General features: G+C 43.0%; 1 protein-coding gene across 2 annotated transcripts in view; it reads right to left on the bottom strand.

The window, feature by feature from the left end:
* Nucleotides 1–5: 5 nt before the first annotated feature.
* Nucleotides 6–27,630, bottom strand: part of LOC121549646 (melanoma receptor tyrosine-protein kinase) — a 61,078-nt gene continuing 33,453 nt past the window's right edge. Inside the window, exons 2-27 of one of the 2 annotated variants that reach the window (XM_041861434.2) lie at nucleotides 26,008–26,159; nucleotides 25,383–25,590; nucleotides 21,561–21,695; nucleotides 20,977–21,045; nucleotides 20,696–20,814; nucleotides 20,375–20,516; nucleotides 19,959–20,075; nucleotides 17,593–17,719; nucleotides 17,344–17,417; nucleotides 17,149–17,239; nucleotides 14,819–15,021; nucleotides 13,439–13,571; nucleotides 13,214–13,304; nucleotides 12,845–13,002; nucleotides 12,643–12,681; nucleotides 12,129–12,273; nucleotides 11,845–11,967; nucleotides 5,713–5,811; nucleotides 5,365–5,550; nucleotides 2,701–2,856; nucleotides 2,416–2,491; nucleotides 2,149–2,295; nucleotides 1,969–2,066; nucleotides 1,575–1,736; nucleotides 1,391–1,487; nucleotides 6–1,238 (exon numbers count right to left, since the gene is read on the bottom strand). In XM_041861434.2, coding sequence (XP_041717368.1) covers nucleotides 904–1,238; nucleotides 1,391–1,487; nucleotides 1,575–1,736; nucleotides 1,969–2,066; nucleotides 2,149–2,295; nucleotides 2,416–2,491; nucleotides 2,701–2,856; nucleotides 5,365–5,550; nucleotides 5,713–5,811; nucleotides 11,845–11,967; nucleotides 12,129–12,273; nucleotides 12,643–12,681; nucleotides 12,845–13,002; nucleotides 13,214–13,304; nucleotides 13,439–13,571; nucleotides 14,819–15,021; nucleotides 17,149–17,239; nucleotides 17,344–17,417; nucleotides 17,593–17,719; nucleotides 19,959–20,075; nucleotides 20,375–20,516; nucleotides 20,696–20,814; nucleotides 20,977–21,045; nucleotides 21,561–21,695; nucleotides 25,383–25,590; nucleotides 26,008–26,159 — 3,482 coding nt within the window. In that variant the 3' untranslated portion in view covers nucleotides 6–903. Of the gene's footprint in view, nucleotides 1,239–1,390; nucleotides 1,737–1,968; nucleotides 2,067–2,148; nucleotides 2,296–2,415; nucleotides 2,492–2,700; nucleotides 2,857–5,364; nucleotides 5,551–5,712; nucleotides 5,812–11,844; nucleotides 11,968–12,128; nucleotides 12,274–12,642; nucleotides 12,682–12,844; nucleotides 13,003–13,213; nucleotides 13,305–13,438; nucleotides 13,572–14,818; nucleotides 15,022–17,148; nucleotides 17,240–17,343; nucleotides 17,418–17,592; nucleotides 17,720–19,958; nucleotides 20,076–20,374; nucleotides 20,517–20,695; nucleotides 20,815–20,976; nucleotides 21,046–21,560; nucleotides 21,696–25,382; nucleotides 25,591–26,007; nucleotides 26,160–27,630 lie in introns of both variants that reach the window. The other variant, XM_041861433.1, reaches the window with a different exon arrangement.

The raw sequence follows: 27,630 nt of genomic DNA, 5'->3' as shown, positions 1-27,630 counted from the left end.
TCCCGCGTTAGCGGAGACTGCATTCACAGTAAACGCTGCATATGTCGGCTCGATCAGAAATGACCTTTACATTTCTATCGCGCAATCAGTAACACTTCAGCGATCCAGATTTAATTGAGCCCTAAACTTCTATCTCTATGGTTACTACAGCCCAATTAAAATGGTTAATGCTAGTAGGAGTTAAGACTGTTTTCATTCTAAGACAAAGAGTGAGACCTGAATAACCTAGAATAAATAGTTATTATTTACGGTCTTGTGGGTCTTGTGCGAGACATGCGTTGATCTACACAATCTGTACATCTGTGTCATTTTCCAAAAGCCTTTGGATTGACCCTGTTAGTTACCGGTAGCTCAGTACCCCAAATGGTTTGAGTCTTGGCATTCAAGTGTGTACAACAGAGAAAAGATCTGTAAAATATGATATCCGCAATACAATGTAAGCACAGGGTCCATCAGTGTCCAGCCTTAGTGGGCTGTCTACTCTGTCCTCTTCACATTTCATGGCAAAAAAAAAAAAACTGTTCCACACACGGACTGGAAAAACAACAGTATAAAAATGATTTGCATTACATAATTGTTATGTCAAGGCTTTGGCTCATTCTTCTGATCTGAAAGTCACTCAAAGTTGTCTAAATGGATGGTTGATCCATGGATTTGAAATAGAGAACACATTTTCCAGGAGCATCAGTTCATGACTGACGCCATCTTGGTTTTGGCTGACTTGGTGCTGCTCCATCTCCAACTGCCAAGAACAATGCATAAAGCCTATTTGCTCCAGAAATAAAAGGACAACCACATGACTAATTCATCCAAAACCTCACTGATGTCCCACATCTGTCTCCATCCAAGTTTCTTTAGGTCCCATTGTCCCTCACTGTCCCTGTGTTCTGTAGGAGGAGAGCCCTAGCGTACAGGGGTGTGTACAGCAGCGCTCAATCCGAGGTACTCCAGGTTCTCTGCTGCGGGCAGGAAGTGACTACTGGTGGGCGTGGCCTGAGGCAGGAAGACCTCCTGGTAGTCTGGGTTGTCCATGCTCTCGCAGACGGAGCGAGGGAGGGTACTGTGGGCCATGTTGAGGTACTCGGGTCCCTCCGGCACGCGCGGCAGGGAGTTGAAGAACTTGTTGTCAGGGTCGTACCTAAAGGAGGCCCTACCAGCCCAGTCTGGCTCGCTAGGGTCCTCATAGTTGGGGTTGAAGACGTCAGCGAGCCTGGTGTTCCCGCTCTGGTTCATGTATTCTAGGATACGGTAAGAAAAATGAAATACCCAGGCTTACAGTAGAGAGCAGTGATGATACATGATGCTGAACTGTTACGCTCTCAATGCATTTGTGTTACTGTAAGTTGAACGTTAAGTCAATAACTCGCCATGGATACAATTTGTACTGTACCTGGAAGAGCGGAGAAATCTTTCTCTAGAGAACTGCCGTGGGTGGGGTCCGTGATGTAGCGAAGGATCACACTGTTCTCTCTCATCGGATGGCCATTCTGTGGTGAGACAATCGACACATCAGACATCAGCCGTGTGTCTGTGTGTGTCTGTGTGTGTGTGTGTGTGTGTGTGTTTACGTTTACCCTTGAGTTGTGGTGCTGGGTGATCTGCCCATTGGAGAGGCCCTTATCGGGGAGAAGATACTCCTCTGCATCCACCACATCCTCCATGTCCTCTGATGTACTGATCAGGCTCGTGTAGAACTTAGAGTCTGTGGGACTGGGCAGGTACATGCAATCATCTCCCTGAAATGTACATTTAGAGTAAATTAGTCGAAAAACAGATGCCATTCTATCTCAATTAAAAGCTTTATTTTATTTTTGCTTATGTAAAAACCTGTTTCGGCCATCAATTGCCTTTATCAGAAAGTGAATTAGTCACAATCATGGGTTCAAATACCTTGTCTGTAATGTCCCGTCAAATAAATAACAGTTGATGCAACTATCTAAATAGAAGAAGAAGAATATTTTCAATGACCTGAATGACCAGATATCGAGATGGATCCCTGGCCATTTTGGAGAACTCAGAGATGAGCTCCCTGAACCGCGGTCTGCTGTCTGCATCGATCATCCAGCCTGAAGGAAGATAAAGGTCAAACACAAAGGTCAAACCTCTTGTGTGTGTGTGCAATACATATCTATGGTGCACATCACTCACATTTGACCATGATCATGTATACGTCTATGGTACAGATGGGGGGCTGAGGCAGGCGCTCTCCTTTCTCCAGGACTCCAGCGATCTCACTGGCCAGGATGCCATCGTAGGGCTTGGACCCAAACGTCATCAGCTCCCACACTGTCACACCTGCATGTCATTACAGGAACATCATCAGGAAACCTTTCAGAAGCTGCAGTTGTTCAGAAGTTCAGTTTATTTGACTATTTCCTCAAATATGTGCTGTTCTGTTTGTCCAGTTGGACTTACCGTAGCTCCACACATCGCTCTGATGGGTATAGGTCCAGTGAATGATGGACTCCAGTGCCATCCACTTTATGGGCACCTAGGAGTAAAGATTATTGGTCAGCCATGGTTGAGTGAGTTACAAGTAAATAAGTATTTTCACTCACTTTACTCACACAGTTAAATCCATTGACCATCCAGTAAAAGTTCAACTGAATTCAATGTTTATTGTTCCAGTAGGGAAATTAAATGTGTTGTACAAAAATAAATGTGACTATTGGAATGGTCAGCGGTGTCAGTTGCTCCAACCTTGCCCCCATCAGCGTGGTACTCCTTCTCGTCTGCGGTGAGCAGCTTGGCCAGTCCAAAGTCTGTGATCTTTACATGGTGAGGTGTCTTCACCAGAACGTTCCTGGCCGCCAGGTCACGGTGCACCAGGTGACGCTCCTCCAGGTAGTTCATACCCTGCAGACAACACCCAAAAGACTCCTTGTGACTCTGAGGCTGTCCTGATATGGACACTACATACACAATGGATGAGGTGATTTTTCCATCCATACAATGTAAAGCGTTGTATAAATTCAACCCATTATTATTATCAGCGGTAGAATTGGGGGTGATATGTAGGCACAAAGTTCGCAAAGAGAAAATCATTTTGCCATGTAAAATGTTTTTTGAGCTAATTCCTACAGATACACTACATGACCAAAAGTATGTGGACACCTGCTCCTCGAAGATCTCATTCCAAAATCATGGGCATTAATATAGAGTTGGTCCCCCCTTTGCTGCTATAACAGCCTCCACTCTTCTGGAAAGGCTTTCCACTAGATGTTGGAACATTGCTGCAGGGACTTGCTTCCATTCAGCCACAAGAGCATTAGTGAGGTCGGGCACTGTTGTTGGGCGATTAGGCCTGGCTCGCAGTCGGCGTTCCAATTCATCCCAAAGGTGTTCAATGGGGTTGCGATCAGGGCTCTATGCAAGCCAGTCAAGTTCTTCCACACCGATCTCGACAAAGCATTTCTATATGGACCTCGCTTTGTGCACGGGGGCATTGTCATGCTGAAACAGGAAAGGGCCTTCCTCAAACTGTTGCCACAAAGTTGGAAGCACAGAATCATCTAGAATGTCATTGTATGCTGTAGCGTTAGGATTTCCCTTCCCTGGAACTAAGTGGCCTAGTCCAAACTATGAAAACAGCCCCAGACCATTATTCCTCCTCCACCAAACTTTACAGTTGGAACTATGTATTGGGGCAGGTAGCATTCTCCTGGCATCAGCCCAGATTAGTCCATCGGACTGCCAGATGGGGAAGCGTGATTTATCACTCCAGAGAATGTGTTTCCACTGCTCCAGAGTCAAATGGCAGCGAGCTTTACACCACTCCAGTCGATGCTTGGTATTGGGCATGGTGATCTTAGGCTTGTGTGCAGCTGCTCGGCCATGGAAACCTATTTCATGAAGCTCCCGACGAACAGTTATTGTGCTGACATTGCTTCCAGAGGCAGTTTGGAACTCTGTAGTGAGTGTTGCAACCGAGGACAGACGATTTTTACGCGCTACGTGCTTCAGCACTCGGCAGTTCCGTTCTGTGAGCTTGTGTGGCATACCACTTCGCGGCTGAGCCGTTGTTGCTCCTAGTGGTTTCCACTTCACAATAACAGCACTTAAAGTTGACCGGGGCAGCTCTAGCAGGGCAGACATTTGACAAACTGACTTGTTGGAAAGGTGGCATCCTATGACGGTGCCACGTTGAAAGTCACTGAGCTCTTCAGTAAGGTGATTCTACTGCCAATGTTTGTCTATGGAGATTGCATGGCTGCGTGCTCGATTTTATACACCTGTCAGCAACGGGTGTGGCTGAAATAGCCGAATCCACTAATTTGAAGGGGTGTCCACATACTTTTTTTATATATAGTGTATTTCACCCTAAATTACCCTGGTTATCATTATCAAAAGAGGCAAATGTGAGTTTATCAAGAGGCAAGCATTTGTACAAACAAAGTCCTTTTGACCAGGAACTTTAACATATAACCTCCCAATACTTAACCTAGCCTCCTGTAGCTCAGTTGGTAGAGCATGGCGCTTGCAACGCCAGGGTTGTGGGTTCGATTCCCATGGGGGGCCAGTATGAAAAATGTATGCACTAACTGTAAGTCGCTCTGGATAAGCGCGTCTGCTAAATAACTAAAATGTAACCTTCCATGGAGGTCTACTTTGAGGGGGAATAAACAGCTTCAGATACCTAATTCACCCATATTTATCAAATAAAGCCTTGTATCTTATTACTCTATAGCTTTTTATGCCTGCTTTGAGCCATATCTCCATAGAATCAATAAGACAGTGTTGCTCTTTAAGACAACAAGACAAGCCGTGAACAGATAGAGACCTCTGTGTATTCAATAATTAGCCCTCAGCAGGCTTACTGTACAAATAGACTAAGAATAACCAGAGGCAAGGTCACAACCAAGGCTGGGAAGAGAGCTCTGCTCAGACCTGGGAGGTTGATGGATGGATGGGGGGGGTAAAGGGGTAACAAATAAGGTTATAAGGAAATCTTTCAGATTAAACACCATTTCCTAACTACACCTGAAATAGTGGGAAGGCAGAGCGAGTGTCAAAGAAAGCTAAGTTTGCTCCCATTTGTAATAATCCAACCCGCTTCCTGCGCTAGCTCCTGTCCGTCTACATATTGCAGACACATCTGGTTATCCTGCGCTAGCGCCTGTCCATCTACATATTGCAGACACATCTGGTTATCCAGCTGTGATAGCGACTGGCATGGTTCTATTTGAGACTAGTCGCGTTAGTCAGATCCAGATTGACTGACAATGTAGCTACTTCTTTGACAGAGGCTTGCTAATGGTTTGTTAGGAGGTTCTGTTTCCCCAGAAGTAATGGGTTCAGTATACTTGCATACAGAAATAAGACACAAATGTAAGTTAACACAGCAGTCATTTCCTGTTTGCTCACCTTTGCGATCTGTACACACCAGTTGAGCAAGCACTGGGAGCCGATGAGGTCCTTGTTCTCCTTGACATAGTCCAGCAGGCAACCATAGGGCATGATCTGGGTGATGAGCTGCACCGTGGACGTCAGGCAGATGCCCAGCAGACGACATACATGGGGGTGCTCCACACTGGCCATCACATAGGCCTCCTGCAGACAGAAAACATGGGGCGTTCCAGGTCATCTTTTCAGATCTCGCACCTAAAGAAGTGTTTAACATCTCAGGAAGGAACCACATTAATATGATATGATATGAAAAAGGCAACCTTAACCGCCTGGGCGGAATATCTACTATACAAACAGTAGACCTACGTCTAGAATCTCCTTGTTGGCTTTGGGAGACGTGGCCTCTCTCAACACCTTAATGGCAACAGGGATCTTCACGTTTTCTCCCTCAGGAATCCACACGCCCTGGGGAGAAAAAACACATGTTTATTAGGTCTGGGACGATACCAGTATCGCAATATTTTTCCCATGGCAAAAATGTAATCACGAAGCAGACCAAACTCTTTGGTCCTTTAAAAACCTGCTGTATGTAAAATATTGTGTGCTATAGCTTGGAAAATAAATGTGACTCTGGCAGACAACATAATGATGTTTGTTTCCAACATTAAGGCTGTTTTCCTAAAGAAGTTAAGTCTGCTTCGTGTTTTGTTTCCTTGCCACAATACTAACGAGTATCGTGATACTGGTATCGTCCAGGCTCTAACTTTTGTCACCTTTAACAAACTAATGAACACATACTATTCTATCCCTGGACGAGGAGCACCTTGTAGGATCCGTTTGATTACTAGTGATTTGTGTAAAGCGTGACCGACTGGATTTGGACCCTGGTGTCCTGCCACAAGACTTTGTTCATCCGCTGAGCAAAAGCTGAGGTAAAGCTTAGGGAGCAGGGTTGGGCTCATTTCAGAATTTTGGAATCGACTCCCATTCAACAGATTTTGAGTGACAGGAAGTAGAATTTAATGCAGTGCAATTTAAAGAAATTCTACTCAGTCATTGAATCTGACAGGTCACACTTACAGATACCAAAGAATATATCACTTTTCTCTGGAAACAATGTTCATATAATCTTTTAACCTTAGTGTATAGAATAGCCAATTATATTTCCATGAACCATTTCATTTGTTTGGCTTCTTTTTGAAGGCCTCAGGATCAATTTGAGGATTAAACTAATGCATTCTTTGAAATGTTATATTTTTTTGAACCAAATTGATTAATGAAATATAATAACGTAGAATATTCGCATCCAGGTTCTGTTTTCCTTGATCATTCATTGAATACTTTTTCCTGTAAATCAATTGTTTCAACAATATTTTATATGTACAGTGAATTTGGAAAGTATTCAGACACCTTGACTTTTTCCACATTTTGTTACGTTACAGCCTTATTCTAAAATGTATTAAATTGTTTTTTCCCTCATCAATCTACACACAATACCCCATAATGACAAAGCAAAAACAGGTTTTAAGAAATTATTGCAAATGTATTAAAAATAAAAAACGCTAATATCACATTTACATAAGTATTCAGATCCTTTACTCAGTACTTTGTTGAAGCACCTTTGGCAGCGATTACAGCCTCAAGTCTTCTTGGGTATGACACTACAAGCTTGGCACACCTGTATTTGGGGAGTTTCTCCCATTTTTCTCTGCAGATCCTCGCAAGCTCTGTCAGGTTGGATGGGCAGCGTCGCTGCACAGCTATTTGCAGGTCGCTCCAGAGATGTTAGATCGGGTTCAAGTCCGGGCTCTGGCTGGGCCACTCAAGGACATTCAGGGACTTGTCCCGAAGCCACTCCTGTGTTGTCTTGGCTGTGTGCTTGGGGTCATTGTCCTGTTGGAAGGTGAAACTTCTCCCCAGTCTGAGATCCTGAGTGCTCTGGAGAAGGTTTTCATCAAGGATTTCTCTGTACTTTGCTCCGTTCATCTTTCCCTCGATCCTGACTAGTCCTGACTAGCCTCTGAAAAACATCCCCACAGCATGATGCTGCCACCACCATGCTTCACCGTAGGGATGGTGCCAGGTTTCCTCCAGACGTGACGCTTGGCATTCCAAAGAGTTAAGTGTTGGTTTCATCAGACCAGATAATCTTGTTTTGCATGGTCTGAGAGTCTTTTGATTACTTTTGGCAAACACCAAGCGGGCTGTCATATGCCTTTTACTGAGGAGTGGCTTCCGTCTGGCCACTCTACCATAAAGGCCTGATTGGTGGAGTGCTGCATAGATAGTTGTCCTTCTGGAAGGTTCTCCCATCTCCACAGAGTAACTCTGGAGCACTGTCAGAGTGACCATTGGGTTCTTGGTCACCTCCCTGAGAAAGGCCCTTCTCCCCCGATTGCTCAGTTTGGCTGGGCGGCCAGCTCTAGGAAGAGTCTTGATGGTTCCAAACTTCTTCCATTTAAGAATGATGGAGGGCACTGTGTTCTTGGGGACCTTCAATGCTGCAGAAATGTTTTGGTACCCTTCCCCAGATCTGTGCCTCGACACAACCCTGTCTCAGAGCTCTACAGACAATTCCTTCAATGTCATGGCTTGGTTTTTGCTCTGACATGCACTGTCAAAAGTATTCATCCCCCTTGGCTTTTTTCCTATTTTGTTGCATTACAACAATTTACATTGATTTTCATTTGGATTTCATGTTATGGACATACACAAAACAGTCCAAATTGGTGAAGTGAAATGAAACAAATAACCTGTTTCAAAAAATTCTAAAAAATAAATGACCGAAAAGTGGTGCGTGCATACAGTGTGGGAAAAAAGTATTTGATCCCCTGCTGATTTTGTACGTTTGCCCACTAACAAAGAAATGATCAGTCTATAATTTTAATGGTAGGTTTATTTGAACAGTGAGAGACAGAATAACAACAACAAAAAATCCAGAAAAACACATGTCAAACATGTTATAAATTGATTTGCATTTTAATGAGGGAAATAAGTATTTTACCCCCTCTCAATCAGAAAGATTTCTGGCTCCCAGGTGTCTTTTATACAGGTAACGAGCTGAGATTAGGAGCACACTCTTAAAGGGAGTGCTCCTAATCTCAGTTTGTTACCTGTATAAAATACACCTGTCCACAGAAGCAATCAATGAATCAGATACCAAACTCTCCACCATTGCCAAGACCAAAGAGCTCTCCAAGGATGTCAGGGACAAGATTGTAGACCTACACAAGGCTGGAATGGGCTACAAGACCATCGCCAAGCAGCTTGGTGAGAAGGTGACAACAGTTGGTACGATTATTCGCAAATGGAAGTAACACAAAATAACTGTAAATCTCCCTCGGCCTGGGGCTCCATGCAAGATCTCACCTCGTGGAGTTGCAATGATCATGAGAATGGTGAGGAATCAGTCCAGAACTACACGGGAGGATCTTGTCAATGATCTCAAGGCAGCTGGGACCATAGTCACCAAGAAAACAATTGGTAACACACTACGCCGTGAAGGACTGAAATCCTGCAGCGCCCGCAATGTCCCCTTGCTCAAGAAAGCACATCTACAGGGCCATCTGAAGTTTGCCAGTGAACATCTGAATGATTCAGAGGAGAACTGGGTGAAAGTGTTGTGGTCAGATGAGACCAAAATCGAGCTCTTTGGCATCAACTCATCTCACCGTGTTTGGAGGAGGAGGAATGCTGCCTATGACCCCAAGAACACCATCCCCACCGTCAAACATGGAGGTGGAAACATTATGCTTTGGGGGTGTTTTTCTGCTAAGGGGACAGGACAACTTCACCGCATCAAAGGGACGATGGACGGGGACATGTACCGTCAAATCTTGGGTGAGAACCTCCTTCCCTGAGCCAGGGCATTGAAAATGGGTCGTGGATGGGTATTCCAGCATGACAATGACCCAAAACACACGGCCAAGGCAACAAAGGAGTGGCTCAAGAAGAAGCACATTAAGGTCCTGGAGTGGCCTAGCCAGTCTCCAGACCTTAATCTCATAGAAAATCTGTGGAGGGAGCTGAAGGTTCGAGTTGCCAAACGTCAGCCTCGAAACCTTAATGACTTGGAGAAGATCTGCAAAGAGGAGTGGGACAAAATTCCTCCTGAGATGTGTGCAAACCTGGTGGCCAACTACAAGAAACGTCTGACCTCTGTGATTGCCAACAAGGGTTTTGCCACCAAGTACTAAGTCATGTTTTGCAGAGGAGTCCAATACTTATTTCCCTCATTAAAATGCAAATCAATTTATAACATGTTTGACATGTGTTTTTCTGGATTTTCTGTTGTTGTTATTCTGTCTCTCACTGTTCAAATAAACCTAACATTACAATTATAGACTGATCATGTCTTTGTCAGTGGGCAAATTTACAAAATCAGCAGGGGATCAAATACTTAATTCCCTCACTGTATGTATTCACCCCCTTTTCTATGAAGTCCCTAAATAAGATCTGGTGCAACCAATTACCTTCAGAAGTCACATAATTACTTAAATAAAGTCCACCTGTGTGCAGTCTAGGTGTCACATGATCTCAGTATATATACACCTGTTCTGAAAGGCCCCAGAGTCTGCAACACCACTAAGCAAGAGGCACCACCAAGCAAGCGGCTCCATGAAGACCAAGGAGCTCTCCAAACAGGTCAGGGACAAAGTTGTGGAGAAGTACAGATCAGGGTTGGGTTATAAAAAAATATCAGAAACTTTGAACATCCCACGGAGCATCATTAAATCCATTATTATAAAGAAAGAATATGGCACCACAACAAACCTGCCAAGAGGGCCGCCTACCAAAACTCACGTCCCAGGCAAGGAGGGCATTAATCAGAGAGGCAACAAAGAGACCAAAGATAACCCTGAAGGAGCTGCAAAGCTCCACAGCGGAGATTGGAGTATCTGTCCATGGGACCACTTTAAGCCGTACATTCCACAGAGCTGGGCTTTACGGAAGAGTGGCCAGAAAAAAAGCCATTGCTTAAACAAAAAAATAAGCAAACACGTTTGGTGTTCGCCAAAAGGCATGTGGGAGACTCCCCAAACATATGGAAGAAGGTACTCTGGTCAGATGAGACTATAATTGAGCTTTTTGGCCATCAAGGAAAATGCTATGTCTGGCGCAAACCCAACACCTCTCATCACCCTGAGAACACCATCCCCACAGTGAAGCATGGTGGTGGCAGCATCATGCTGTGGGGATGTTTTTCATCGGCAGGGACTGGGAAACTGGTCAGAATTTAAGGAATGATGGATGCCGCTAAATACAGGGAAACCTGTTTCAGACTTCCAGAGATTTGAGACTGGTTCACCTTCCAGCAGGACAATGACCCTAAGCATACTGCTAAAGCAACACTTGAGTGGTTTAAGGGGAAACATTTAAATGTTTTGGAATGGCCTAGTCAAAGCCCAGACCTCAATCCAATTGAGAATCTGTGGTATGACTTAAAGATTGCTGTACACCAGCGGAACCCATCCAACTTGAAGGAGCTGGAGCAGTTTTGCCTTGAAGAATGGGCAAAAATCTCAGTGGCTAGATGTGCCAAGCTTATAGAGACATACCCCAAGAGACTTGCAGCTGTAATTGCTGCAAAGTATTAACTTTGGGTGGGGTGAATAGTTACGCACGATCAAGTTTTCTGTTTTTTTTGGTCTTATTTCTTGTTTGTTTCACAATAAAACATATTTTGCGTCTTCAAAATGGTAGGCATGTTGTGTAAATCAAATGATACAAACCCCCAAAAAATCCATTTTAATTCCAGGTTGTAAGGCAACAAAATAGGAAAAATGCCAAGGGGGGTGAATACTTTCGCAAGCCACTGTATATAGACAGGTGTGTGCCTTTCCAAATCATGTCCAATCAATTGAATTTACCACAGGTGGACTCCAATCAAGTTGTAGAAACATCTCAAGGATGATTAATGGAAACAGGATGCACCTGAGCTCAATTTCAAGTCTCATAGCGAAGGGTCTGAATACTTATGTAAATAAGGTATTTCTGTTTTTTTCTTTTTAATACATTTGCTAAAATTTCTAAAAACGTGTTTTCACTTTGTCATTATGGGGTATTTTGTGTAGATTGATGAGGAACATTTTTTATTTAATCAATTTTAGAATAAGGCTGTAACGTAACAGAATGTGGAAAATGTGAAGGGGTCTGAATACTTTCCGAATGCACTTTATGTATATAATGACATTTGATGTTTCATGTACAATTTTATGTATATTTGTATAGACTACACCTAATATAGAATAGAAGAGGCATATGAATTTCATTTAAATTCACTGAATTCAATTCTATTTCCTTTGATACAAATTCGAATTGCAATTCTGTATCCTGTTTACTACTTCAATTAAAATTCAAGAACTGAATTGGAAATTATGAGGCATTCTCAAATCAATTCTGAATTGAGCCCACCCTGTTGGAAGCGAACACAAGTCTTCAGGTCTCATTCACTGTCTGAACCATCTCCATTAAAAAAGCGTTGATCACTCAGCTTACCTTAAAGACAGTTCCAAAGGCCCCTGATCCCAACACTTTGATCTTTTTAAACTCGGTCTCCTTCAGAATGCGGAGCAGGGCTTGGTTGGGTGCTTCTCCACTTGGGGTCAGGGGTTCAACCAACTATGGGATCAACAACAAAGCAAGTGTGAAGGTGTTAATGTGCATGTTGGCCTCTTGTTGAATGTTCTACATGAGCGTGTCATGTCTGTGACTGAGTCTATGTGTGCATGTCTGATGCATGTTCGTGTCTTCCCTGTGGCAGTGTGGTCTCTGTTTGTTACCTCTCTTTCCTGCAGCAGGCGGCGCAGCGTCCTCTTCCTGACAATGTGACGTCTGCGGAGCAGCACGAACACACCCAGTGCCAGGACCACAAACACCAGGAGTCCTCCCACCACACTGGCCGCCACCACCGACGGGACGGGACCACTGGGAAAGCAGCAACAACACGGGTGAGTTTCCTGGTAGCTTCTTAAAACCACTAAAAACATCTGATATCAAACACTTTGTGACAACTGCTGATGTATAAAGGGCTTCATAAAATACATTTGATTGGTTGATTGATTGATCTTTCATCCATTGCCTATACTGGACTTATATAAGGTTATATCAGCCTATATCACTTTTCGCTTAGCACTTGATCTATGCTACTTTCACTATGATATGGTTTCGTGTTAGCCTGATCCCAGATGTGTTTGTGTGTCTTATTATTACTATAATCATTGTCACGCCAAACAGCACAAACAGATCTGGGATCAGACTGGTCTCATGTTGCTTTATTTGAAAGATCTCGCTCACCCTCTGGCGTTGCAGCCACTCAGTCCAGGTCCAGAGCATCTACAGACAGAAAGGAGGGAATACTATGCTCAGAGTGACTACTTCACACAGTCCTGACCATGGTAAACATTCATCATAGCTTATCAATAGACAATCATTCAATAAAGGCTGACATTGCCTTTACAACAAGGAGTTAGAGATCGCTGGGTAGACTATAACTTACCCGTCGGTGCAGTTCTCATGGCAGAGCTGACATTCTCTCTTCTTGTTAGCGTATTTCCAGATGGGCCTATCCCCGTCCCCGAGAACGCCACGTGGGCACTGATAGACACAGTGGGGGCCATCTTTGACGTGGGCGCACGCCACACACTTGTCAGGGCCCTTCAGAGGGGAGGGTCAGAGGTTAGAATTGTTGATCTAATTGTTGTCTTGAGTGAAAATACAGCTGACTTTGCAATATTTGCCAAATCACACAGAATTCTCATCTAATTTTCTGAATTTGTTACGCAACTCAATAGCTATCACACCTGAATGTCAAAATAATTAAATTAAATGAGACAATTCAGATGGATGTAAAGTTAAAGGAGCATACAGGTCCAAAGCAGCTTCCGGTTCCGTTCTTCACCATACATTCTTGGTCACACTCTAGGCACGTGTTGTTCAACACAAACTCTCTTGGTGCCCTGAAAAGGCAAGAGAAAGGCGAGGAAAAACGGTTAAAACATTGACACAGCACAAGCCTCCATCTAGAATAAATATAGTGGACATATGAGAAGTATCAATAGTTTGTGCCCTTGGTGTCGTTGGGTTAACTCACCCCTCCAGTAGGTGACAGGCCTCCACACAGCGCCCCCTACGGGTGTAGTACAGGCAGGTTAAACACATGGTGGGACCGGGCCCCCAGCAGCCCTCCTTAGTGCACATGTCATCACAGGTACTGTTCAGCTGGGCTGTAGGGAAGAGAGACGAAGATTATAGACTGCATCCAGAAATAACTCGTAGACCAGCACTGTTCAATGTCGGTCCTGGAGGGACGAAACACTTCTGGTTTTCATCCTCTCCAGACCTGGGACAGCGGGTGAGTGCAATTAACTACCAGGTAGAAAGAGTGCAATTAACTACCAGGTAGAACGAGTGCAATTAACTACCAGGTAGAACAGGTGCAATTAACTACCAGGTAGAACAGGTGCAATTAACTACCAGGTAGAACAGGTGCAATTAACTACCAGGTAGAACAGGTGCAATTAACTACCAGGTAGAACAGGTGCAATTAACTACCAGGTAGAAAAAGTGCAATTAACTACCAGGTAGAAAAAGTGCAATTAACTACCAGGTAGAAAAAGTGCAATTAACTACCAGGTAGAACGAGTGCAATTAACTACCAGGTAGAACAGGTGCAATTAACTACCAGGTAGAAAGAGTGCAATTAACTACCAGGTAGAACGAGTGCAATTAACTACCAGGTAGAACAAGTGCAATTAACTACCAGGTAGAACGAGTGCAATTAACTACCAGGTAGAACAGGTGCAATTAACTACCAGGTAGAAAAAGTGCAATTAACTACCAGGTAGAACGAATGCAATTAACTACCAGGTAGAACGAATGCAATTAACTACCAGGTAGAAAGAGTGCAATTAACTACCAGGTAGAAAGAGTGCAATTAACTACCAGGTAGAACGAGTGCAATTAACTACCAGGTAGAACAGGTGCAATTAACTACCAGGTAGAACGAGTGCAATTAACTACCAGGTAGAACGAGTGCAATTAACTACCAGGTAGAACAGGTGCAATTAACTACCAGGTAGAAAGAGTGCAATTAACTACCAGGTAGAAACAAAAAACTGAAGTGTTTGGCTTTCGGCCGTCCAGGACCGGAATTAAACAGTCCTGTCCTAGACCCAACCCCCTAGGCTAGGTTAAATCTGAAAGGATATGATAGGTGTAAGCAGTAGTGCTCAAAATCTATCTAACCTATCAGAGGGTGGAGGTGGAGCCACTACCACATTGCTTATATCCAATAATGGCAGTGTTAGGTAGCTAAGCTAACTATAACTACCTGTGGCCTATGTGAATATAGCTAGCACAGGCACTAAATGGGATGAATGTTAGCATTTGGTCATTGTTAACCTTTTTTTTTTAAAGCAGTGTTTGCAAAGGCGTTAAACACAGTTCATACTTGATCCTTGTCCTTGCTTACCACAGGTACTGATGTTGGCATTGTTGCCCACCCTTGAGGACTGTGTGTCCAGTCTGAACAGGCTATTCCAGTGGCCTTCGTTGGTGTAGCAGAGCTGGGGGTTATTCTTCACCACAATGTTGCCATCGCTGATCTCTCGTAGGGAGCGGAGGCCTAGATACTTCAGATGAGCCACGTTGAGGGCAGCAAAACTCACCTGACCACTATGGGAAGAGGGAAGGTAATGTAAACTACTAGGTTAGCATACTGCTACTGTAGCTAGCCCATACATAACATTGAACAACGTTTCTGTGACATTGCTAAAATATTGTACAACAGAGTTTCTCAAGCCAGCCCAGGGTTGACCTCCTAGGTTATTGAGTATTTGCTTTCTATCATGAACGGTACTCCACTGAGAAAAATATACAGTGGGGAAAAAAAGTATTTAGTCAGCCACCAATTGTGCAAGTTCTCCCACTTAAAAAGATGAGAGAGGCCTATAATTTTCATCATAGGTACACGTCAACTATGACAGACAAATTGAGGAAAAAAATTCCAGAAAATCACATTGTAGGATTTTTAATGAATTCATTTGCAAATTATGGTGGAAAATAAGTATTTGGTCACCTACAAACAAGCAAGATTTCTGGCTCTCACAGACCTGTAACTTCTTCTTTAAGAGGCTCCTCTGTCCTCCACTCTACCTGTATTAATGGCACCTGTTTGAACTTGTTATCAGTATAAAAGACACCTGTCCACAACCTCAAACAGTCACACTCCAAACTCCACTATGGCCAAGACCAAAGAGCTGTCAAAGGACACCAGAAACAAAATTGTAGACCTGCACCAGGCTGGGAAGACTGAATCTGCAATAGGTAAGCAGCTTGGTTTGAAGAAATCAACTGTGGGAGCAATTATTAGGAAATGGAAGACATACAAGACCACTGATAATCTCCCCTCGATCTGGGGCTCCACGCAAGATCTCACCCCGTGGTGTCAAAATGATCACAAGAACGGTGAGCAAAAATCCCAGAACCACACGGGGGGACCTAGTGAATGACCTGCAGAGAGCTGGGACCAAAGTAACAAAGCCTACCATCAGTAACACACTACGCCGCCAGGGACTCAAGTCCTGCAGTGCAAGACGTGTCCCCCTGCTTAAGCCAGTACATATCCAGGCCCGTCTGAAGTTTGCTAGAGTGCATTTGGATGATCCAGAAGAGGATTGGGAGAATGTCATATGGTCAGATGAAACCAAAATATAACTTTTTGGTAAAAACTCAACTCGTCGTGTTTGGAGGACAAAGAATGGTGAGTTGCATCCAAAGAACACCATACCTACTGTGAAGCATGGGGGTGGAAACATCATGCTTTGGGGCTGTTTTTCTGCAAAGGGACCAGGACGACTGATCCGTGTAAAGGAAAGAATGAATGGGGCCATGTATCGTGAGATTTTGAGTGAAAACCTCCTTCAATCAGCAAGGGCATTGAAGATGAAACGTGGCTGGGTCTTTCAGCATGACAATGATCCCAAACACACCGCCCGGGCAACGAAGGAGTGGCTTCGTAAGAAGCATTTCAAGGTCCTGGAGTGGCCTAGCCAGTCTCCAGATCTCAACCCCATAGAAAATCTTTGGAGGGAGTTGAAAGTCCGTGTTGCCCAGCAACAGCCCCAAAACATCACTGCTCTAGAGGAGATCTGCATGGAGGAATGGGCCAAAATACCAGCAACAGTGTGTGAAGGGCATTGAAGATGAAACGTGGCTGGGTCTTTCAGCATGACAATGATCCCAAACACACCGCCCGGGCAACGAAGGAGTGGCTTCGTAAGAAGCATTTCAAGGTCCTGGAGTGGCCTAGCCAGTCTCCAGATCTCAACCCCATAGAAAATCTTTGGAGGGAGTTGAAAGTCCGTGTTGCCCAGCGACAGCCCCAAAACATCACTGCTCTAGAGGAGATCTGCATGGAGGAATGGGCCAAAATACCAGCAACAGTGTGTGAAAACCTTGTGAAGACTTACAGAAAACGTTTGACCTGTGTCATTGCCAACAAAGGGTATATAACAAAATATTGACAAAACTTTTGTTATTGACCAAATACTTATTTTCCACCATAATTTGCAAATAAATTCATTAAAAATCCTACAGTGTGATTTTCTGGATTTTTTTTCTCATTTTGTCTGTCATAGTTGACGTGTACCTATGATGAAAATTACAGGCCTCTCTCATCTTTTTAAGTGGGAGAACTTGCACAATTGGTGGCTGACTAAATACTTTTTTTCCCCACTGTACACCAAAAACCATGTTTCATAGTCATTACAAAAGCATAGTGTTAGACAGAGATACACTTACAACTGTTTGGTCCTTCCTCTGATAATCTCAAGGTTTTCAAATGCACTGAGAGAATCGAGGTGCTTTGGCCAAGCTTGTATCAGCAGAAACCCTTTAGGGAAGTAACAAAAATACATTTAATCAAGCATTATCTTTGCTTTGGTTACCCTCAGATGAATTATATAGCAATTGAAGATAAGTTCAACTTTGTTCTACCTGAAATTTCCTTCACAGTTCTGAAATATTCCAGTTTGGCAGGGTCCATTTTTTCTGTTGATGTGTACCTATCACTGAGAGAAGCAATTACAAAGACACATATCTTAGACAAAGTAGTTCAAACACTCATATACAGTTTGTTTAAATTAATTTGAATGAACACAGGGCAATTTGCATTTTGCTTCACTGCTACAGTGTCCATATTAGGAGAGCCCATGGACACTGTACAATGCTATTGTTATTTCTTACCCATTCAAAGAGGTCCCAATGATTGAAACATCGCCATTGATTTTGGTGCAGTTTTTGAAAGAATCAATGTTAGAGGCGTTGATTGACAAGACGGCAGTAAGCGGCCCCATTCCAAGTCCATTGCACACTAGACGAGAAGACCCACAAAACATTCAAATCATTGACGTTCTAATGCAGCATTATGAGGTTTAGAAACAGTTAGCAAAGTTGAAAAGAAAGTACATGTATGTTGTCCAGCTTACCACGGACAAAGAGTTCCATTTACAATATTCAGACCCCTTTACAGTGGCGATTTTAGCATGTAAATCATGGTGGGGCAAACTCCCCCCAATTGATTTTTATGCATGCCAGCAAAGCCAGTACACAACACAATACTAAACAATACATTAATTGCACTATAACGGTGACAAACTGTTCCCACAAACTGTTAGGGCCTACATAAAGCTGTCCCAGCAGCAGAGTCCCAACAGCAGTCCCAACACCTTACCACTGCTACACCTGGCTATCAGCGGAGCCTTGTCTGGCAGCGAAACAGTTCATTCAGCCTAATTTACTGCCTTTAAAAAATATATAGCTGATATGGCTTGCTTAATCAAATGTCGTTTCTACTGACAATTGAGATGTACAAACTATGGCATAAGGGGACGATAAGATGCAATCCGTAATTTCAATTAAGACATTAATGAACGAGCTAGGACGGACCTGGTCAATGTAACTATTTGTTCAGCACTTTTGAAATGTACAGCGACACAATTCAGAACATGGGCTGTTCTTACAGTATTCTCCCTGTACATCAAGTCAGATAAATAAAGGGGGCATATAAGCAGACAATGAAAGCTCTTACAATATTCAATGATTACATTTTTCTAAAATTGACCAAATTATTAGGGTGAGGCACATGGGTTACTAACAGCTTACTACACAACATACACTTTGTACTACTTTCTTAGCTACGGTATACATATCTCCCTGGCATATTACATAATTTATGCAGTAGCATAAACAACATCTTTGGACCTTGTTGTGCTCACTTGAACAGGAAGGTGGCGCGGAAGTCCTTTGTGGGCAAATTTTGTCATCAAACTTTGTCATCAAAGTCTGGCATTCCCTGGATTTATGGTGACAACTGGGAACTCGGGAAAAAAACAAGGTTGAATCATGATGACATCAGTGATCTTCAGGTCGGAGCTCTAGAAAGCGGCCCGAGTTCCCGACTTGCAATTCCGAGTTGGAAGACCGTTCAAAACGTATTTTCCCAGTCGGAGCTCGTTTTTTTCCTGAGTTCTCAGTTGTCTTGAACTCACTGAAGTCTGATATTTCCCAGTTCCGAGTTTCCAGTTGTTTTGAGCGCGGCAGAAGTCATGCTGGATTGACAGCATGGCCAATGTTTAATGTTTATCCTTTTAAGCTTGGAAAAGAGACCCTTAAACCCAGACTTGGACCACACACCCTCTCCACTGAATAGCAGGCTAGTGATTGCTTTGCAATGCTTGCAGTTAGCCACTGATTCCTTCCAAACCACTCATTGTTGAATTTGCGATTTCCAACTAGTTGTGTAATGTTTATGTCCAATGGCCGATGTGCACTGTTACGTTGTATCTATCATTTCTCTTCATTATTTCTCTTCATATGACAAGAATTAAAAAGAATTTGCCAGTAGATTGTCGACTTGATTCATGATGATGACTGCTAGCTTGCTAGCTAAGATTTTGAAAGTATGATGTTGACATGATCAGTCCAATCAAAGCTACTGTAGATACAATGTGATTTGACATCATTTTATCTGTGGCCAATGACCTTGAGCCTTCTTGTATGGGCACTTCTAATGTAATTCTATGGTATCACCCAAGGGGCTTGAATTTTCTAGCTCTACCCATAGATTTTGCGGTGACGTAGTGTCCCCATGAGTGACAGAACACTGAGCCAATCACGGCGCAACTAGAGAACATTACCAACACCTACCCTCTGTATTTTCTGCTGGCTGCCCCACCACCATAGAAAGCACTGAGCTAGGCTGAAACACCTGCATTTTGGAGCTGCCTTACTCAAGAAAGCAAAAAAGAGACCAAGTTTGATTGCGGCTTTATTAACTCAATGACATACAGTCCCAGTCAAAAGTTTGGACACACCTACTCATTCCAGGGTTTTCTTTATTTTTTTACTATTTTCTACATTGTAGAATAATAGTGAAGACATCAAAACTATGAAATAACACATATGGAATCATGTAGTAACCAAAAACATGTTAAACAAATTAAAATATATGTTATATTTGAGATTCTTCAAAATAGCCACCCTATGCCTTGATGACAGCTTTGCATACTCTTGGCACTCTCTCAACCAGCTTCATGAGGTAGCCCCTTTACCTTTTGGACAGATTCCGTCACACTTCTTGCACCTCCTGACACCATTCTCCTCCACCTCGTGTGTGTTGCCACTGCATGTTCGGACACACGCCCCGTGGTCCGTCACGACATAGTTATCTGCAAGAGACAACCAATCACAGGACAGGTCAGGGGTCACCCAAAGACACCTTCACCACAATGGAGGGGGCGTTTTCTAGATAAATGAGGTGTATTAAGTGAGGTGAAATGTTCTGAAAATTGCAGAAAGGAAAGTAACAAATCGAGCACAATTTCCAATTCTACCTGACAGACAAGCATCTGTTCTTTACATTTCTATCTGGGCGCTCAGTACCTTGCACCTTTCTGAGCAGACCCCTGAGTGCATCTTTATTAACCCTTTGATAATGGATCATGTAGATGGACACTATTGGCCTTACGTGGGCAGGTCTTCACACAAGTGGCCCCGAAGGTATACTTGGCATTAGGGTTGAAAGCCAGCTGGTGGGTGTTGGGATTGTAGATCATGGTAGGGGGGCAGGCATCCTTACATGTGCCATCATCCTGGAAGTCTCTACAGGCCTTTGAACACAAGAACGAAAGACTACGATCACAATAAGTGTACAATATTAACATATCTGTTTTCTAATGTGGAGAAGCCCAGGAGTGGGTCGTCTGCCTTGTTGTCTTTTAGATGTGTTTCCTACGTGATTATAACTTTTGCAAATGATGAATTAATTGAAGTCAGAAGAGTCCCTCACCAGACACTCAGTGGGCCTAGGGCCTGTGCAGCCTGCAGCACAGTGTCCGTTACAGCAGTCACTGGGTTTAGGACCCCTGCACCTTCCAGAGCACTGCTCTGCACACGTCAGCTTGGTAACTGAGGAGAGATAGAGAGAGGACCAGTCAACAGAACTGAGAGGGTCTGTGGAAGAAAATGAGCTACCCACAAAATACTTTCAACATATTGACAAATAACATGTGAGGTTTTTGTGTGACTACTCTCATGCTAATTATCGGGTAGAGAAGAGTGGATCCTTACAGGTTTGACAGTTCTCTGGTCCTGGTGTCCAGCATGATCCATTGTAGCATCCAGGGTCACACTTGTCACCTGTCAGGTGAGAAAAACACTGCTTAACTTCTGAATGATCTCATTCATAGAATACTATTATAAACCAGGTAGTTTGGATGCCGATTTAATGAAATAGCATTTCAGCCGTGTGTATATCAGACAATATACCACGGGTATGATGCAAAAACACTTGATTACTGTTCTATTTATGTTGGTAACCAGTTTATAATAGCAATAAGGCACCTCGGGTGTTTGTGGTATATGACCAATATACCACGGGTAAGGGCTTTATCCAGTCCTTAGCTGTAGTATATTGGCCAATATACCACACCCCATCGGGCCTTATTGCTCAAGTGTAATACATGACAAAACCTCTCCATGCAAACCCGAAAGCTGTATCATATGGAATAATCATAATAGTTGTGCAACATACTGTACATGTATATTACAGTAGCTTCAAATTAAAAACAACCCCAGAATTATTCCGCTGAACACCATAGAGAAAAGGATTGATTACTAGTGTTTTTGTTTTTAAATGAAGCTGGCATACTTACAGTAACGGCCATAGCTCTCCAGTTTGAACTCCATACTGGGGTTGCTGGCCATGTTTACTATGTCCCACCATTGGATGGTCTCCACATTACACAGCAAAGGATTGTGGGCAATTTTCACACCTCCCTTGAGAATCTCTGTGCAAAATAGAAGGACAGATGAAGTGCCTTCAGAAAGTATTCATACCCCTTGATTTATTCCACATTTGGTTGTATTACAGCCTGAATTTAAAATGGATTTTTTTTGTCTCAACGATCTACACACAATACCCCATAATGACAAAGTGAAAACATGTTTTTAGAATTTTTTTCTTCCATTTATTGAAAATGAAATACAGAAATATCTAATTTACATACACTACCGGTCAAAAGTTTTAGAACACCTACTCATTCAAGGGTTTTTCTTTATTTTTACTATTTTCTACAGAAATTCCACAAATTAACTTTTAAGAAGGCACACCTGTTAATTTAAATGCATTCCAGGTGATTACCTCATGAAGCTGGTTGAGAGACTGCCAAGAGTGTGCAAAGCTGTCATCAAGGCAAAAGGTGGCTATTTGAAGAATCTCAAATTTAACATATTTTGATTTGTTTAACACTTTTTTGGTTACTACATGATTCCATATGTGTTATTTCATAGGTTTTATGTCTTCACTATTATTCTGCAATGTAGAAAATAGTAAAAATAAAGAAAAACCCTTGAATGAGTAGGTGTTCTAAAACTTTTGACCGGTAGTGTAAGTATTCACACCCCTTAGTCAATACTTAGTAGAAGTCTTTCTGGGTAAGACTATGAGAATTCCTCACCTGGATTGTGCAACATTTGTCCATGATTCTTAAAAAAATTATTCAAGCTCTGTCAAATTGGTTGTTGATCATTGCTAGACAACCATTTTCAGGTCTTGCCATAGATTTTGAAGTAGATTTAAGTCAAAACTGTAACTCGGCCACTCGGGAACATTCACTTCTTCTTGGTAAGCAACTCCAGTGTAGATTTGGCCTTGTGCTTTTGGTTATTGTCCTGCTGAAAGGTGAATTCGTCTCCCAGTGTCTGGTGGAAAGTTTTCCTCTAGGATTTTGCCTGTGCTTAGCTCCATTTGGTTTCTTTTTTATCCTGAAAAACTCAGCCACCACTATTCTTGAAAATATGGAGAGTGGTACTCAGTAATGTGTTGTATTGGATTTGCCCCAAACATAACACAGTTATTTTTTTGTTGTTGCAGTATTACTTTAGTGCCTTGTTGCTAACAGGATGCATGTTTTGGAATATTTTTTTTCTGTACAGGCTTCCTTCTTTTCACTCTGTCAATTGGTTAGTATTGTGAAGTAACTACAATGTTGTTGATCCATCATCAGTTTTCTCCTATCACATTAAACTCTGTTACTGTTTTAAAGTCACCATTGGCCTCATGGTGAAATCACTGAGCAGTTTCCTTCCTCTCCGTCAACTTAGTTAGGAAGGACACCTGTATCTTTGTAGTGACTGGGTGTATTGATACACCATCCAAAGTGTCATTAATAACTTCACCATGCTCAAAGGGATATTCAATGTCTGCTTTTTATTTATTTACCCATCTACCAATAGGTGCCCTTCTTTGCGAGGCATTGAACAACATCCCTGGTCTTTGTGGTTGAATCTGTGGTTGAAATTCACTGCTCGACTGAGGGGCCTTACAGATAATTGTATGTGTGGGGTGTCAAGTAAAATGTCAAGTAAAGTGTCACCGATAATTGTACAGTGAGGGAAAAAAGTATTTGATCCCCTGCTGATTTTGTACATTTGTCCACTGACAAATAAATTATCAGTCTATAATTTTAATGGTAGGTTTATTTGAACAGTGAGAGACAGAATAACAACAAAAAAATCCAGAAAAACGCATGTCAAAAATTGTATAAATTGATTTGCATTTTAATGAGGGAAATAAGTATTTGACCCCCTCTCAATCAGAAAGATCCCAGGTGGCTCCCAGGTGTCTTTTATACAGGTAACGAGCTGAGATTAGGAGCACACTCTTAAAGGGAGTGCTCCTAATCTCAGTTTGTTACCTGTATAAAAGACACCTGTCCACAGAAGCAATCAATCAGATTCCAAACTCTCCACGATGGCCAAGACCAAAGAGCTCTCCAAGGATGTCAGGGACAAGATTGTAGACCTACACAAGGCTGGAATGGGCTACAAGACCATCGCCAAGGAGCTTGGTGAGAAGGTGACAACAGTTGGTGCGATTATTCGCAAATGGAAGTAACACAAAAGCACTGTCAATCTCCCTCGGCCTGGGGCTCCATGCAAGATCTCACCTCGTGGAGTTGCAATGATCATGAGAACGGTGAGGAATCAGTCCAGAACTACACGGGAGGATCTTGTCAATGATCTCAAGGCAGCTGGTACCATAGTCACCAAGAAAACAATTGGTAATACACTACGCCGTGAAGGACTGAAATCCTGCAGCGCCCGCAAGGTCCCCCTGCTCAAGAAAGCACATATACATGCCCGTCTGAAGTTTGCCAGTGAACATCTGAATGATTCAGAGGAGAACTGGGTGAAAGTGTTGTGGTCAGATGAGACCAAAATCGAGCTCTTTGGCATCAACTCAACTCGCCGTGTTTGGAGGAGGAATGCTGCCTATGACCCCAAGAACACCATCCCCACCGTCAAACATGGAGGTGGAAACATTATGCTTTAGGGATGTTTTTCTGCTAAGGGGACAGGACAACTTCACCGCTTCAAAGGGACGATGGACAGGGCCATGTACTGTCAAACTTGGGTGAGAACCTACTTCCCTCAGCCAGGGCATTGAAAATGGGTCGTGGATGGGTATTCCAGCATGACAATGACTCAAAACACACGGTCAAGGCAACAAAGGAGTGGCTCAAGAAGAAGCACATTAAGGTCCTGGAGTGGCCTAGCCAGTCTCCAGACCTTAATCCCATAGAAAATCTGTGGAGGGAGCTGAAGGTTCGAGTTGCCAAACGTCAGCCTCGAAACCTTAATGACTTGGAGAAGATCTGCAAAGAGGAGTGGAACAAAATCCCTCCTGAGATGTGTGCAAACCTGGTGGCCAACTACAAGAAACGTCTGACCTCTGTGATTGCCAACAAGGGTTTTGCCACCAAGTACTAAGTCATGTTTTGCAGAGGGGTCAAATACTTATTTCCCTCATTAAAATGCAAATCAATTTATAACATTTTTGACATGCGTTTTTCTGGATTTGTTTGTTGTTATTCTGTCTCTCACTGTTCAAATAAACCTACCATTAAAATTATAGACTGATCATTTCTTTGTCAGTGGGCAAACTTACAAAATCAGCAGGGGATCAAATACTTTTTTCCCTCACTGTATGTATGGGGTACATAGATGAGGTAGTCATTCAAAAATCATGTTAAATACTATTATTGCACACAGAGTGAGTCCATGCAACTTATTATGTGGCTTGTTAAGCACATTTTTACTCCTGAACTTATTTAGGTTTGCCATAACAAAGGGGTTGAATACTTATTGACTCAAGAAATTTCAGCTTTTCATTTTTTTGCCAGTGACTAAAACACTCAATTTAATAAATTTTAAATTCAGGCTGTCACACAACAAAATGTGGAAAAAGTCACGGGCTGTGAATACTTTCTGAAGGCACTGAAGATATATTTGTCTGGCCTGTGCAATGGAACCAATGGCATAGACCCAAAGTTCAAACTCCAAGCTAAATCACACACACCTCAAATACTTCAAAGTACTTTAAATAACATGATATAATTAATGTATTTGATCACTCAGATGTGGACAGAATCCTGGATACAGTCACTGAAGTGGACCCCTAGTCACCCACTAACCTGTCAGTCCACTTAGCATCAGCTCCCTAAGACCCCGGGTGTAGTTGAGGGTCACAGAGGAGTGGTTCTTCTCGTAGTTGGACATGACAGCCAGGGCGTACTTGTTGTCGTAGAGGGAGTGTCCTCGGATCAGACGCAGGTTCTCCAGGGGGATGATGGCTGCCTTGTTGACGGCGATCAGAACATAGCCTCCAACCTCCTGAATGGACTGGAGGGCAAAACACCATAGAAATAATGAATAGAATTGCTAACAGAATGTTAAAGTTTGGTCTAGTGGTAGTGCAGCCATCTCCGGACTACGTGTTGCCCATGGAGGTAATGCCAGGTTTGCAATCCCATCATTGTTCAGTTGGTGTTAGTAAAGGCACAAAGGAGAGAAAAGCTTTATTCTGACCATTACATTTCCATTGACATTGTAGTCATTTAGCTGACTCTTATCCAGAGTTATTTACAGCCAGTGCATTCAACTAGGAGCTAGAAGCCATGGTAAGAAAGGTATTGAAATGGCTGATAAACTATTTTCTCTCGTCATTTTAGATCTGCGAGGGGGAGAGGAGCTAGGACATATGGTGGATAGGAAGCCACTGCAAACAACGTGTTATAATTCAACCCTCCATCTCCTCACCTTGAGGAAGGACAGGTCGTGGTAGTCCTGGATGTAGGTGAGTTCTAGGTTCTCCAGGACCACGGTACAGTTGCTGTACATCCTCACCAGGTTGTTGTAGTGGTCGTCTACAGTCCCCAGCAGCGTCAGCTTGTTGCTGATCCCGTGACACACTGAAACCACAGGACGAGACATGTAAAGGGAAAATGTGTTTCACTATGGAAGTTTAGTTGCTCATCGTTTACATCCAATTTGGGCTTCAATGTTGGCTGTATGAGTGAGTAATTTACATAATGATTCCAACAGAATTTCACTTTTGGACGAGAGACATCATTCAGTGGGAACTGTACATTCCCAAAACAGGTTCCCACTGAACATTAACATGGAAACCCAACCTACTGTGGGCACAGTTAATCGTGTTGAGGTGCAGGTGACTGTCAGCTCTGATATACACTGAGTGTACAAAACATTACTCTACTCTACAAGGTGTCGAAAGCATTCCACAGGGAAGCTGGCCCATGTTGACTCCAATGCTTCCCACAGTTGTGTCAAGTTGGCTGGATGTCCTTTGGGTGGTGGACCATTCTTGATACACACGGGAAACTGTTGAGCGTGAAAAACACATTAACGTTACAGTTCTTGACACAAACCGGTGTGCCTGGTACCTACTACCATGCCCTGTTCAAAGGCACTTACATATTTTGTCTTGCCCATTCACCCTCTGAATGGCACACATACACAATCCACGTCTCAATTGTCTCAAGGCTTTAAAATCCTTTAACCTGTCTCCTCCCCTTCATCTACACTGATTGAAGTGGATTTAACAAGTGGCATCAATAAGGGATCATAGCTTTCACCTGGATTCACCTGGTCAGTCTATGTCATGGAAAGAGCAGGTGTCCTTAATGATATAAAAGTCTCCACAACAGGTTGGACAGGTTCCGAGGAGATGAAAGGGTTGACACATCATTAATCTTTACACGGCTGCAGGCTACAAAACAACCAAGGGGAAATGTTCACCAATCCATGGATCTCTCAGATCAGTTGTCTGATACCTATTTACTCAATTTTCAAGTGCTACTCTTCATGAGGGAGAGCCCTAGCTAGCCTGAGAGGGGTGTGTTTTGGGGAGTGGTTGTGGCTTGTACGTAGAGTTAGACAGCATGTACTAGGATATCATGAGTTGAATGAAGACACACGCACACACAGACACACACAGACACAGTTTTAAAGGCAGATGCTGTAGTCAGTGGGAGGTGAGGGAGCAGAGGGAAGTAGCAGGTTAGGGAATAGCCAAAGTTCCTGTGTAATTTATCTTGGGACCAGACAACAGGGCTCATAGCATGAGCACTGGGATGTAGCCAAACAAATAATGTAATAAGTCTGATATACTTGTGGTTCATATTAGCTGTTTATGCAGCTTGTGAGAAAGCTTTTCAGTGAGTCATGCTGTGGTTTACAGTAGACAGGCAAGTTCTTCAAGAAACCGCTTTTAACTTTAAAAAGTCACAAGCCCCTAGGCTTAGAACAAACATTATAACATTCTAAGTAAAATCATAGACCATCCTCGCTTCTTGACTAAATCAAAATATTAGTGTGTAGGTATGGCTCCCTCACCCTAACCATTAAGTACACCCCCCCTTC

Source organism: Coregonus clupeaformis, chromosome 34 (genome assembly GCF_020615455.1).
Source record: "Coregonus clupeaformis isolate EN_2021a chromosome 34, ASM2061545v1, whole genome shotgun sequence".
NCBI classification, from domain to species: Eukaryota; Metazoa; Chordata; class Actinopteri; order Salmoniformes; family Salmonidae; genus Coregonus; species Coregonus clupeaformis.
The sequence above is the reverse complement of the archived record's forward strand: the minus strand, read 5'-3'. Positions and strand labels throughout refer to the sequence as shown.